The 15,126-nt window shown below is 39.8% G+C and overlaps 1 protein-coding gene across 28 annotated transcripts in view; it reads right to left on the bottom strand.

Moving 5' to 3' along the window:
• TNRC6B (trinucleotide repeat containing adaptor 6B) overlaps positions 1-15,126 on the bottom strand; it is a 130,619-nt gene that overhangs the window by 31,871 nt on the left and 83,622 nt on the right. For 26 of the 28 annotated variants that reach the window (XM_068191327.1, XM_068191331.1, XM_068191333.1 and 23 more), the window contains 6 exons: positions 14,634-14,978; positions 8,960-11,287; positions 7,508-7,666; positions 4,292-4,470; positions 3,012-3,086; positions 1,635-1,680 (listed from right to left, as the gene is read on the bottom strand). In XM_068191327.1, coding sequence (XP_068047428.1) covers positions 1,635-1,680; positions 3,012-3,086; positions 4,292-4,470; positions 7,508-7,666; positions 8,960-11,287; positions 14,634-14,978 — 3,132 coding nt within the window. The remainder of the gene's footprint in view (positions 1-1,634; positions 1,681-3,011; positions 3,087-4,291; positions 4,471-7,507; positions 7,667-8,959; positions 11,288-14,633; positions 14,979-15,126) is intronic. The other 2 variants (XM_068191324.1, XM_068191344.1) reach the window with 1 other exon arrangement.

Genomic DNA, 15,126 nt, shown 5'->3' with positions numbered 1-15,126 from the left:
CATCTCTTTTCTATCTTGGTCAGTAAATAAAAGTATTACTGTAGCACTTGAAATAAAGGGAACACGCTTTTAAAACAAGGAGACTGAGACCAATGTAGTAAGAATTACTGACAGTGCATAATGATCAGAGCCAAGGTGCCATAAACATACCAAAGCCAAAGTTTCCTTTGACATATGTAGTCTCCAAGCATAGATTTAACTCTGTGCATTTATCCATAAACTAGGAAAACAACACATTGACAGTTATCTGTCAAAAAAACATGCTATGTTGTAATCTTGAGTGCAAACCAGTTGAAGAACAAGCCTACCTCATAAGTAAGTTCAACTTTTAAAGTTTAGAAGTAGACCTGGGCTGAGCAAAACTGCTAAATACAGAAGTAAGAGAAAAACCTATGAAGATCTGTTACACTCAGTCTTTGCAACAGAATACAAGCCATAATAAATGTCCCTACCTAAAATCAAGGGATGCCACCATTAACGGGCACACTGAACTTAAAGAAGCACAACATAGCAAGGTAAAAGATGCAGCCTTTCTGCACCCTTTCACAGGATATTCTGAGCAGCAGTCACCTCAGAAGCTCTGATGGTCTTAGGGTCCTTGAAGGTGCCAAAGGATCCTTAATTTGGAGATAAGAAACTAGTAGAGCTATAATCAACATAATCCAGGCTACCATCCTCTTCATTTGTATATGCTTAGATCTGTTTTTTACCAGCAGAATCTGAAGGCAGGTGAGAACTAACACCCATGTTGGTGACTGATCTCCACCTAGACATTCTTTAGAGAAGCATGACACAATCAGAGCCTGAATTCTAGGGAGGACACATGAGGCCAAACTGGAGAAATCAAAAAACTGTTACCCTTTCCCAAAACTGTATCGTACCATATAAACAATCATTCTTCTCATCTCTTACTGAGATCCTTAACTACTTCAGAGGAAGACAGCAATTTTGGGAAAAATGAACAACTGAATCCTTTATGAAGTGTGATAGAAATTTAAGAATGCAATGGATTCTAAGATGAGAGACACTGCATCTGTCTGGATTGTATTAGAATACCAAATCCACACCAGGTATTAGATGCAAGTAAGTCTTGACTACCACAGTTCTACCTTTGGTACCACACAGCCCACAATGCTTAAGCTGTGTAGCAATTGTGGTGAAGCTATCCAGAGCATAAAATCTAGTTCTACTGAAAAGTAATTTGTAATAACCTGAGGCATGCAACTGAAGAAAACAATGATAGAAGGTAATATTTTTCCCCTCACATCACCTCCATGAAGCTATAGTAAATGGGATGTCCTACTGGCAGGAGGGAAAACAGTACTCTACCGCCAGATGAAAAAGATTTTCACTTTCTTGAAACGGTAACAACGAATACAAACTTAAAAGATTAAAACAGTCTTAAAGATGTCTGCCTCAAATTATAGTTCTGCTATGTACAGGTATACATCCCAATCTTGCACACCAGAGTCAAAGCTTACAGACAAGACGGAAGATGCTTTTTACTCTACCCTTATATTGTGAGGAGTGCTAAAACTAAGAATCAAACCCTTCCAGAGTACAGCATGTCATCCTCATAAAAACACTACATGTGATCTCACATTTCAAATGCAATGCAATTAAAATATACGCACCTACAGACAAGTCCATCTTACTGCCTGGAATGTCGTCAGTTTGACTCTGGGGGGAAAAGAAAAAACCACAATTCAGTTCTGACTTCTATTAAATGCTGAGAAATGTTTCAGAAAGGTGGAATATAGGAAGAACATGCTTGTGCTAATAAGGTTTTACTTTAAACTAAAACTGAACACAAGGGTTTCTGTTCTCACCCTGGACACACCTTGCCTCAATCCCCTAACGCAGTGCATGGCAAGTTTACCCATGTGAAACCAGAGCTGACTGCAGCGAGGGAGGAAGATGGACAGAGAGCCGCTCCATAAATGAACCTCTGGCCTTATGTTCCAGTGGTTGAGTGACAAAACACTGAAAATAGCGGCCAAAATGATAGCTCATCCTCATGAACTGTCATGCCATCAAATCTTGAAATGTATTGCCAGGGGATTCTTCAGTTGGCAGTCTGGGACAGGGTGTTCCCATAGCTTTCAGAAGCATCTACTGTCCAGCAAACTGAATTACAGCTTGAGAGCCAAAAGACATTGCAAACTAATCCTAAGCATGTCAGTGTCAGCTTGTGCAGCCTTAGACTTCTCCCACAAACTCTGTATTATCTTCTGCTAGCCAGTATTACATAGTATTCCTGCTTCACAAGATGACAACTGGCACAATATTCTGCAAAATACTTTACAAATTAGCTTGTCAGATGTTCCCAAAACAATTATATAGAATTATTTTAAAATATTTCCCTACAGCTCGGTCTTTTTCTAAATGATGTGATATTTATTTATTCACTTTACCAAACAATCTTTACTTCTGAATTCATAATGAGACATTTTTTTTCTAAAAAGACACTGCTGTACTTCAAACGTAAATTCAGCCAAGACAGACACAGAGCTGTAAATCTCCTTTTCTGATAGGTGGCTGAGATTCAGAATGAAGACCTCGGACTTATCACAGGTGTCTGACACTACAGGCAGGAGCCTCTATCTTGAGTTCTCTAAACAGGATGTTATGAAAATAAAATTTAAAAATCCAAACCCAAAACCAAAGCAACAAAAAAAAAAAAAAAAAAACCAAACACCCCACACTAAAAAGCAACAATCCTCCCGCCACAAAACCAAACAAAATAAGAAAACACACATCCCCCTCCCAAATCTATTACTTGTAAGGAAACTGCAACTTCAGAGCAGGAGCTATTATAAAGTAACTTTAGGAATCAAAGTAGATTTAGGGTTTTTTTGAGAAGCCATTCTGAGCCAGCTACTACAGGTATTATAATCAACATCCCAGCATAGCAGATGCAAATAACTGTGAAACAATTGATATTTTGACTTATTTAAAGCTTACAGCTCTTTCACAAAGCTGCACTTTCTTTAAAAAAAAAATTTACTTACTAGCAAGCCCATATTTGAAAACTGTTTGGATAAAGGGTTCATCCACGAATCACTATTTCCTCCTTTTAATGCACACTGAAAAAGAAAGGAGAAAAATATTTTTAAGAAACTTCTTGATTCCTTAAATTCTTCTTTATCCTTGAGATGTGCATGTTTAAAATGGAAATTCTGGTACCAGAGAAATTAATCTCCTGAAAAAATAACTCTAAGTATTTACATATTTGGAAACATTTACAAAACATTTTGTCTTGTACAATTGCGTACTGTTAGGTATTCCAAACTGGTTGAACATTGTCATGTAGGATGTTTATCACACCTTCAGTTTCATTCTGCAATCTGGAAAGCTTTGTGAACACTGTTTATTTTTTCTTCTGTTACAGTGTAATACATTCTTTAATCCAGTGCATTCAGAGGCAAATTTCTTCCTTTCTTCCCTTTAGCATGGTGTCTCTTGCACAGGCACTCTGCTGACCAGGGTCTCTCTTTGGCCTCAGTGTAATTTAGAGATCACCAACACCAATACTAACACAGTTCAACAGTGAAAAATTTTTCAGTTGTTTTGGTGGTTCAAATAAAAAAGCTTTAAGTGAGAAAAAAAGTCCCTGAGAATAATTTCCGCAAAACATGAAATGTGAAACTCCCTACCATATCAAAGTAGTATTTCCATGTCTTAGGAAACTGCTCTGCCTTGCCTTTTGAATCTGCCCTACCTACTTCATGAGAAGCAGACACAACGTAGTCCTTCTAATATTAATACAGCAACAACTGTTACTGCACTAAAGAACATTAATGCAAACAAACCTTAAAAAGAAATTTACTCAGGACTACAGCCAAGCTCCTGCTCCTGTAAGAGGCCAAATGTCAACAACAACAAACACAAGTCAGACATAAATCCAACAGTTGTTAGAAATAAGAAGCTCATGTGCCAAAGGGACTGTGGAATGCAAACTTCAGCAGGCTATGCAAGAACAACAGCAGCAGCCTAACAAAGACGTCTCAGCAAGAGAAGAGAAATAGCCTTGGGATACTTATTTTCATTTAGTAATGGCTGTGCAGCTTACAAACCAAAAGAATTTGACACCTTCTGGAAGATTTATTAGTCATAACAGGTGTGAGATATTAAAGCAAATCCAAAAACCTACCATTTTTTCCACTAGTTTAAGAGGCACCTTGCTGTATCTCTGCAAAATCTTCTTAAAAAATAACTACATAATGTTCTAACATATCAGTCAGAGTGTTTTCAGACAACACAGTAGTAATGAATCATTCAAGCATTTTACCTTCATTTGTGTTTTCTTTCCTCCTTGTCCCCAGCTTGTTGAGTTGTGGGAGGAACTGCTTCCCTGAGAGCCTGCTGTGTTCCAGACTCCTCCCTCCTCCTCCTCTTCCCAGCTGGAATGACGTGTTCCTGTCACTGGCCCATCACTCTCTCCCCAGCCATCTTGCATAGATTTAGAACCTTTAGGAAAAAAAACAAAAAACAAACCCACTCAAAAGTAGTCTACAATACCATGCAGCTGGTGATGTGACACTGCAACGTTGGCTGAGATCATCAAAATCGCAAAGGAACAAAAAAAAAAATCAAAAATGTGTCTTCACTCTAACAGCTGTAAAAACTTGTGCACGAATTCCAAAACCCAAGAGATTTGGTGGCATGTTCACATGTCATGTTGTGCAACTATTTTAAAGAAATGTCAAACCTTTAAAGATATAATAGCAGTAGGGACCTCTTATACAGATACAGCTGCATTTAAAAGGCAACCTACTATTTTTGAATGCAAATGAAAGCCTTCAAAGCACACACAAAAACCAGGGTGCTGAAAACTCTGGTTCAGGTGGTTTATCAACTATTTTCTCTCTCACTTCAAAACCTTAATACTCCCCTTTCCCTATATTCTTCCACAAAATTACAGGAACGACTTTTAGGAATAACAACTAAGTAGAATCTGAAGGCAAGGACCCAACACTGTCCTCTGGTACAAGCAACACCAAAAGTAGTTTAATGTAAAAAAACAAAAAACCAAAAAAACACAAACAAAAAACCTACAAAAACAATAACAAAAAACCCAAAACAAAAACCAAAACAAAAGAAAACAAAAAAACCCAAAACACCCTCTACTACAAATTCTCTTCCTAACAATGTTACTAAAGAGACTTACTAGCAGAGCTGGTTAAGTACATCAAAAAGCTACCACCTCTTCACTGGATCAGTTCAGACTTTTCCCTGTAGGCTTCTTTTCTTGCTGTTACTCTCTAGCATGTCATGCAACTTGGAATTCTAACCTTTACTGACACACCATCAGGAGCCCCAATCTTCATCCTGTCCACTCTCCAACTGTTCTTCCTGCTCTAACTCTTCATTCTGCACATTTATTCCTGTATTTGTTTATTTAGTATTTATCTACTGTAAAAAAGATTTCCACTGTCATCATTATCTCCTTTGTAATAACTATTTTTTTAATTGTCTGGAGTTTGAGTGTGGAAATCAGGGATAAGGATATTAGCATACATAGCAGAAAGTCTGAATATAAAAAAAGTCAGGAACTGCACTTAGTCTGCCATGGGGATCTCTACCTTGACTATAATGAAAATAAGTACAGCAGCATTTTATGGTGGTTTAAGAGATACCTTAAAATGCATCATAAATAAACACTCAGATACTTCAGAGGAAACAGCTTTTTAAAGTCTGTTCAACTGGGTGTTAAAACTGAGGTCTGCTTATGAAACATACTGGTCCAAGTGCAAAAGGTCTACCTCTTGGCTCTTTAATCATGCTACTCACACAGAAAAGGCTACATTAAAGTATTATGACTACAGAGTCAAGAACGCTATCTCGAAATTATACACTGGGTAGTCCCTGCAGCTTTAATTTATTTCTGGTGACAGTGCTTAAATATATACTATGCTACTAACATGACCAGAGATTATTTTTCTGCACTGACTGCTCTCTAGGACTCTTGAACATGAATCTGGACAGTGATGTAAAGATGACTTGTTTGTATGACACCAGCTTAATTTTTTGCTTTTCTCGAGGAAGGAGATACCAAGATTTATAGAACACAAATGAAATTTTCAAGATAAAAAAAAGTGTTACAGAAAACTGAATTTGTTCCTATTTCTACCAGAATACTCTTATGCAATGCTGGCAGAACTATATAAATGTACTTTTCTAAACAGGTGGAGACTGATCTGTGCTTCCTTCTTTGGCTCCAAACTGATTTTTTCCCTTTTTCTGATCACAGCTAGTCTGTGTCCTGTCTCTAGATTTTGCTCTAGAGCTGGGGACAGCTCACATACAGAACAGCACATGTAGGTTGTAGTTCTTTGGTTATGGCACACATACAGACCAGTCACGGTAAGCGAGTGACCACATACAGTCTTTAAAGACTGTATTAAGCATTAACCAATCAACAGAATTTTCAGTGGATCAGTTTCAGAAGTTCTTATTTTGGTCATATTTAGGTATCTTTTTATAGATAAAAGACGACAGCCATCTAAAAATCAGCTTAGCATCCTTAAAATGCCAGGTCTGTGTGGCAGGCATGGAAGACTGTCATCCACAAAAGCCTGCTGTAACAACAACACTAAGGAAACAAAGCTTTTTTGTTTCAGAAATGGCCAAATTATTTAATTGGGATGAGACGAAGGGAGAATGACCCAACAGCAAACTATCTACACAGCACTTCATTAAAAAAAATTACATGTTGCAAAAGCAACTTCTGGGCTGGAAACAGTTTTACAGTGGGCATCATTAAGTCAAGTTCAGTAACACTTGTGCATCATCAGTAGTTCCTACAGGAAACTTCACATCCAAATGTTACTGACTTTGGCAAAAACATTGCTTTTGTTTGTTGTTTTTTCCTTAAAAAGAGTGAAATAAAAATTATACTAACAACTTATATCATCAAGACTAATACCCACAAAAACTCTTAATATAGCAAAATTTTAACTTTGAAGTAAATTTCAAAATATTTCAACAACTCATGCATAAAAGACACTGCGGTAGGCATTTAGATTCTACTACAAAGTACAGTTCTTAAGAGTCACAATTTTTCTCACTTATGCAATTAAAAAAATCCATTCAAAGCCAAGTTGCATTATCAAAGCATAGATAATGATGTAATGGCCTCCACAGTGAAATTTGTCAGTACTGTGCATGCCTTTTCCTGATATCATCAGAAAAGGTGCCTTATCATGTAACAAGTAGGCAGCCAGAGAAAAAGAGAAAAATATACATTTTCTTACTGTGTTTCAGCACTTCCAGAATCAGAGTTGCTCATTTAATTGCTTAGATAGAAATTTTTTTACTACCTTAAAAGATAAAGTCTCACAGTCATTTACAAACACTTAATACTCATCCATCAAAATCCTACAAAAACATTCAACACTGCTTTTAGGCCTCAGATAACAACTCCTCCATATGTGACCTACATCAAAATGTCAAAAAAAAATCTCCAAGGCAATTGCAAAGAAACTGGTATCTGGCCTATACTCACTAGATTTCATGGCATTCGGGGCGTTGGAAGGTGCATTCCCCCAGCCTGTAGTCGATGCTCCTGTATCATCTACTTCACCCCACCCGGGACTGGTTTCATTTGGCTCACCCCAGGCGGACGTACCATTATCTGGAGCAGGTGGAGTGCTTTTGCTCCAGACTGCACAAAGGAGAAAGAGGTTTCATTACAGACCATTTAGACAATGAACTGTTTACTGCAGTGCAGCACCACATCATTAATTTACTGCTTTGTTCGTCTTGATGAGAACTTGAAATTCTCAGTAGTGTGGGTACAACAGAATTGACAATCATTCACAACCAATTTAGAGTGGGCACTGACCTCCAGGGATGAAAAGGAAGAGAATGCTATGACGAGGAATACTCTTTTCCCAGATGAAACATGAACCCCACATGTAACACTGTCCTCGTGTTTGCAAACTTTTATGACTAATTACAAGCATCTAACTTAGGGTTTTCTATACTGAATACAGCACATATTTGCAGTACATATTAAATCAAGATAGAATTCTTTAAAGTGTCTTTGAATCAGAGGAAAAGATTACATAACAGTACTTTCTTAATACATTTCCAGACTATGTAACTTTTTCTTGTCCTTATTCCAAAGAAGAAAATATTTCTCCAAGTATTATCATACAGCAAAGTCAAACTTGACTAAAAAAAACTGTCACAGACTGTACTAAATTTCAAGTGTTAACTGAGTATTTCAGAGCAAAAGGTTTTTGACTGAAGGTAAGTAAAGATTTTCTCCCCATTTCTCTAATAATTAAATATAAAAAGTGCTATTTAGTCCAGAGAAAGGGAAGCTCAGGAGAGACCTTACTGCTCTCTACAAATATGTGAAAGCAGGCTGTAGCCACGCTGGGGGCAGTCTCTTTTCCCAAGTAACAAGAAATAGGACAAAGAGGAAACGGCCTCAAGTTGCACCAGGGCAGGTTTCAAATGTGTATTAGGAAAAAACTCTTCAGCAAAATGACTGTCCAGTACTGGAACAGGCTGCCCAGGGAAGTGGTTGAGCCACCATCCCTGGAGATATAAGACCTGCAGATTTTGCACTGAAGAACATTGTTTAGTCATGGACTGAGTAGTGCTGGGCTTATTAAGTTTATGGCTGGACTCAGTCTTAAAGGTTTTTGATTCTGAAATTCAACCTTGTTCTTCAGAGCTCAAATTAAATATGCAGATTTGTCAGCTAACAAACATTTCTTTTCCTGGCAAGGTGACCGGTATTCAGATCACAGTTATTGAAGCATAAGAAGCTGATCGATTCAAATTTTCAAGACACTTTAATATACAGAACCAAATATTCAAATAAGTATTTGGCTTTCTTTATAGAATAAAACTATCCAGAATTGGTGGCTACAAGCATCTCTCTTATGCATTAAGGTTACAATCAAATATAGGAGTTTGCTGAAGAAAGGAACAAGACTAGTACCTGATGCTTGTGATTTGCTAGTCATTGGAGTAGGCAGGCTCTGCTCCCGTGGGGCCTGTCCTCCTTGAGAGTTCTTGTCCCACAGATTCACATTCTTGTAGTTATAGCTGCTGGGATCTCCCCATGCTGAAGTGCCATCATCAATATCCATTTTTCGACTGATTGACTGTGGAGAAGGTTCTTCCCAGCCACTGGGCTCCTCCTCTTTGGGGGCAGCTGGCTGTGGTCCGTTGTTCCAGTTCGGGTTTGGAGGCCGCCCATTACTTGGAGTTTGGGGCGGTGGACCCCAGGAACCAGAAGACTCCTGCTGCTGCTGCTGGTGCTGTTGCTGCTGCTTGTTCCAGGAGTTGGGCTGTCGACCCGTCTCATTCCAAGTTGAAGTTCTTTTACAATCGTCCCATCCACCCTTTGAAGCAGAGCTTGTATTCGCACCATTACCCCAAGTTCCAATCTCATTCTGCCCACCTTCACCCCAACCAGACACTGGCTTGTTTCCTGCACTTTCCCAGTTACTGTTTTTTGTTTGGTCAACTTCCTCTCCCCAACCGTTCTTTCCAGAAGACCATCCTTGATTATTTTGCCGTCCACCCCACCCCTGCTCCTTACTAGAGCTGTCATTCCAAGAGGAAGATGATTTTTCTTCTTGCCTTCCTCCTCCCCAATTAGAAGAATTGGAGTTCTTATAGTCATTCCATCCTCCAGTATTTTTGGGGTCCTTCCACTCCGTTGGGGTTGAGAGCTCACCCCATCCAGACTTGTTTTGATTGCTTTGGCTGGGTACATCGCCCCAGCCCCCTGAGTTCTTTGTCTGTGTGGCAGAGCTCTCCCACCCCTCAGTTCCTTTATCAGACTTCCCCTCGGGTCGTGGCATCTCTTCAATATCCCACACGGTATCTTGCTTAATTTGAGTCTGGCCCCAGCCGGTGTTTGAAAGCACTCGGGGGTCCAAGTCAGTCCTGCTCAGCAAAGTCTGCAGGACTGCCTGGCAATCAGGATGCGTAGGCCTGTATGATCGGCGTCCAGAATTGTGACTGTCACTACTTCCTGCTTTGTGGTTGCTTCCAGTGCTTTGACCTCCAACCTCACTTCCCGCAGAGCTGGAAGATCTTCCCCAACAGGGAGCCTGGGAATTGCCTTGGTTTTCAGGAAGAGGGTGGCCTTTTTGATTGTCCCATGCTCCAGTGCTAGAATTTGGTTGGTTTGGACCACTCCACTCTCCAATCTTCAGTTCATCAGACCCAGACAGCTGTTTCCATTCTCCCTGAGAGACCCCAGATGTTAATTTGTTCCCTTCACCCCATTTGCTTTCATTTGTATGCTGAGGGCCAAAGTTCCAAGACCCACCACCCGTAGACCGGTTATTGTTATCCCAAGAATCGCTTCTTGACCCACTAGGCTTTTGAAGAGAAGCTCCTTTCCAGGAGTCCTCTCTATCCTTTCCATTGTTCCCATGGTTTCCAGAATTGCTCTGCCCAGAGACTGTTTCAGTTCCAGAAGACCCCCTAGCTGTACCCCAAGATCCAACACTCCCAGTCTTTCTTTCTCCAGTGCTTTGAGAAGGGGTGTCAGTGCTCCTGGAAGGGTTCCCCAAGCCCATTTCAAAGGGCATTCCCTTATTCTCCATAGGGTTTGGTGAACTTAAGTTCAAGGAGTTAGTGTTTCCATTTTTTGGTCCATCAGTGTTATGAATTTGAGCCTGTTCTCTGCCAGAGACAAAGTTAACACCCGCATTTTCCATCTTTGACTGCTGTTCCCTAGAGGTCTGACCTACTGTGCTAATCTGTGCATTGGAGCTACCACTATCAGATTCCAGAGTTCCTTTCCTAGAATTGCCCTCTTGAACCAGTGCTGGCCAAGCAGATGGGTTGCTATTTGGGTTAAAGTTGCTGAAACCAGAACCGGGACTGATTCTGTCTTGTCCACTCAAGTTCCTCCAATTACCTAGTCCATTGTTACTCTCGGCAGCAGGGTTGGAAGATTGAACAGATTTAGCCTTGGGATCAGATTTCCAGGCCCCAAGATTACATTCGTTTCCAGCGCTTCCCGACTGGCACTGGCTTCCTTTTCCTTTGTTACTAGTGGTGCTTCCTGGCAGAGCGTTCTTCTCCAAGCCAGGGTTCGAGGCACTGTTGTTATCGGTGGTGTTTTCGGAAGAAGACTCAGCATCTTTGCTGGCAATACAAGGCCACTCTTCCATGTCAGACCCGTCTACAATCACCTTGTCCCAGATGTGAGTTGGGTTGGCGTTGGTGCCGCTGTTGGAGGAGGCTCCAGGACCCCAAGTGGAATTTGCATAATTTGAAGCAGCAGCACCTCCAATTGCTGAATCTAAAAAGAGAAAAAACCCAACAAAACACCCAAAAAGGTCATTAGTAATCCATATTGTTTACAAGCACAGAATATCAGATTTTTGACATCAGTTATCCCACTTATTTTGCAGTGCATAAACTCCATAGTAACAGCTGCAGCAGTATTCATTAAGTGAATATATACTCTTACTACCAGTACCAGCTCATATGACAGCTTCCATGAAAATAAGGCAAACAGCTTAAAAAACTGGGTAACTCCCCTCCCAGACTCAATTCCTATGTTATACATTCCAAAGTAAAGGTCACAATTTCTGGTTGCTAATACTTTCAATAGAAGATAAGATCAGCTTTGAGTGCCTGTCTTAGGCTTCCAGTTCATTAGCTTAAACAATGAACATCCAATGAATGCCTTCCGGATTCCCCTTCACTGAGGGCCACCAATGAGGATCCAGACTTTACAGAAACGGTTAAAACTCCCTTGTAAGCTTTGAATATTGATGAACAGTAGTTTTTCTTCAACCACTAAGTCCCACCCACCAAGATCCAAAAGATCAAGCAGTTCCCAAGTACATTCTGTTCCTTCTGTTGCTTTAACCTCAAATGCAAACCGAACAATAGCAGGGAAGTATGACTCCACTGATATTTTTATCCGTCTATCTTTTTTAGCACGGAGTAACCCTTTTTTTTCATTCCAATTAAAAAACTTTCCTGATTACACAGATCACAGGAAGAACTTAAAGAGGACAGACAAAGACAAGCTCAAAAGACTGCAAGGTTGCAAGGTTTTGAACTTAGAAATGGTTCAGCCAATGAATGATGCATAGGCAGCTCTGAACTTAGCAAGACCTTCCAATCAGTGACTTTAACAGAACATTTAATTTCTATGAAGACGTCCTAAAAGTATTAAGACTGGAGTGCTTGCTCACATATAGCATGCTAAGACACAATTTAATGGATTGTTTTATGAAACCAACCCTCCCTTGCTGTTTTTGACAGTGGCAATAATCATAAATATTGGAAGACTTTCACCAATAAAATTTAAACCTTTTTGTCCAAAACTGTCCTGTATGTCCTGAATTATCATTGGTATTGGAAGAATTACATAGAACATCCATCATCTCCCCATCAATACCCCCGCATTGGTATGAGACAATAGTATATTTGGTGTCATCTTTCAGGACACTAGTTTTGCCAGAAGGATTTCAAGCCTGGTAGAAAAAGGTCGATGTGAAGAAGAATTATGTGTTGACTTTTAATATTAAATCCTCACCAACACCACCTATCACCATCTGGTGAATATAAGAATGTGAGCAAGTAGGTAGTCTGCATGATCTTCCCCAATGGTAAACCTGCTTTTGTTTTCTTTCATGTGGCATGAATTTAACCACAGTATCAGCACATACATGCTTGACCAAATTGGGCCAAAACTGAAGTTCAGTTTGTCAACAGCCAGATGTGAGGTGGGATAAACGATGTACGAGGCAGATAACACTGCACTTTCATGAGCACTTTGATGGAGCACCTGAGACGGTCCCAATGTCTCTCTTGTTCACCTGCTCATTCCCACTCCTCTGGCACACCTCCACTCTCACATGCTAGCATCTGTGTTCTCACTGACATTCAGTTGGGTCAATGGGTAAAAGTCATCCAGACCGAAATCAGCTTTAAAAACCAACCTGATTTAATTTTAATACAAGTCAGATCCCCAGCCCAGTCAGCTTGTTATGGTACAGAAAAATGGATAGGCTGAGGCAGGTCTCAAGGACCCATATCTGGCACTCCTGATTTACATAATGATAATGCAACTAACCACTGGCTAATACAGCCACGTAACCTCTTAATTGTTAATGCACCATTAAATGAAGTGTAAAAATATGAGAACGTGCAATACCAAATTTCAACCTCAGAAAAACAAATATTAAGTGTCAAATAAATACGTACGACTTAAGAAGCCTCTCAAAATACTTCAAAATGGTCCTCACATAGTACATCCAACAGCAAAAAAATGTTGCTCATGGGAAGTTTTGAAAACTTTTAGAATGCTTCACTAACACAAACTTTCCTTAGTCAGTCTACTACAATAACTGTGAAGGCACACCAGTACTAGGATTTTATATAGGAACCACAGACTTCAGTGCATGTTTTGTTTCAGTTGTTTCACCAAAATAAATTATCTCCAAGAAATCTGTTTTTGCCATTGTAGTTTGACGTTCACCTTCTCCTTTATTACACAGCAATTATCAAAGACAAGGTAAATACTCTGTCAAACAGGGATTTGCTACAAATGAGATCAAGTAGTGAAGCCACAAAACAAATGGAGTTATTAATTTTCCTATAATCCTATTTAATAAGGGCAGCCATCCCACCTAACTCACTTAATTCTGTACAAGTCACCTCTGTTTTTAATTCCAAACCACAGAGACCTAAAAAAAGTTTGATTTCCACAATGGTAAAAAAAAAAAAAAATCATGATCCCATTATCTGTATGATTTTCAAAGAAAACTCAGACATACTGGTATTGTTATTTTCTTCTTGACTTTCAAGTATTTAATATTTTAACACTGTTAGCATGAAATTTAATATTTTAACATTGTCTTATTGTTAGAATTGAAGCTGTCCTTGATAGGTGACAGGTCACCTAAGTCTTTCTTTAGCAGGCAGATATTTTGATTGGAATTTTGTTTGTTTTACTATTATAATTAAAGAAGAAATATTACAGCTACTGCAATTCACCAAGGGTCTAAAAAAATTCAGGAGCAGCTATAACTTCCCCATGCTCACCAAACAACCCTAAAATCAATTTATCTTCTGGAATACAAAATGAATGGAAAACTAAGAGCAGTCACCACTTGTACAAAAAGGCTTATCTAAGTACAAAAAATAAGATTACTACCAAAAAACAGAAGTGAGGAACGACAGGTCATCTTTCTGTTTCATCCAGACAAGACGTGACAGACACCTGCCCTTTGCAGACCTGGCATCTACATGTCTGTTTTACAGGATGATACAAAAATGTGACAAGACAGGAAATTCATGACAAAAAAAACCTGAAGAGCCATTAGGAACTACTCAGTGACAACTATAAAATGCTGTTTATTTATGCCTTGTGTTTACCTTGCTACAGAACATTTCACCAACCAATTAAAACCACTCAAAGTATAGTTGAAAAAAATTACACCTCTTGTTCCATCTAGCAGTAAAAATGATATCCATTGCTGCCAACAGAAGCCTGTACATTGAAACAGTAGAAGCTCCCCAAAACCAACCTAAGTTTTGTTATATAATGACAGGCTTACAATTTCAGCCATCCCTTTTCTGCCATGCACCAACACCTTCCTTTAATATTATTTATTATCATCACTTGCCTGTTGCAGTCCCACTGTCGCTCTGCAGCAGTGCTCCTGTCACTGGTTGTGCGTTGTTTGGGTTTGCTCCTGGTGCTGCTGGGGAGGGAGGCCCTGCTCCACCCCCAAGGAGCATGCAGGATGGCGGAGGGGGCTGCCCACGTTTCAGTAACACTTTGTGGTCCTGCTGGCAACGGAATCGCGGCGGCACCTCCCGAGGCATGTAGCGGGCGGCGCTTGGCGGCTGTCCGTTCGGCACTGCCACCCTTTTGGCATTGTTGCCACCATTGACTGGTGGCGATGGAGAGTTGCCAATTGGGCTGGCAGCCACTGGTTGGCTTAAACTTGGTTTCGTCACTTCGGGCACTGAAAAACAGGAAGGATGAAAATCAGAAGTTTTTCCACTTAAACCTGTGCTAGCTACAAGAACTCATTGTGACTCTTTGCTTTCATTCTTTTATCTCTGAAATACTGTGCAGCTTCCACCTTCTCAACAACCAAAAACAATTTAAAG

Source organism: Anomalospiza imberbis, chromosome 5, assembly GCF_031753505.1.
Source record: "Anomalospiza imberbis isolate Cuckoo-Finch-1a 21T00152 chromosome 5, ASM3175350v1, whole genome shotgun sequence".
Taxonomy (NCBI): domain Eukaryota; kingdom Metazoa; phylum Chordata; class Aves; order Passeriformes; family Viduidae; genus Anomalospiza; species Anomalospiza imberbis.
Note: the sequence above shows the minus strand (reverse complement) of the source record. Positions and strands in the feature narration are given on the sequence as shown.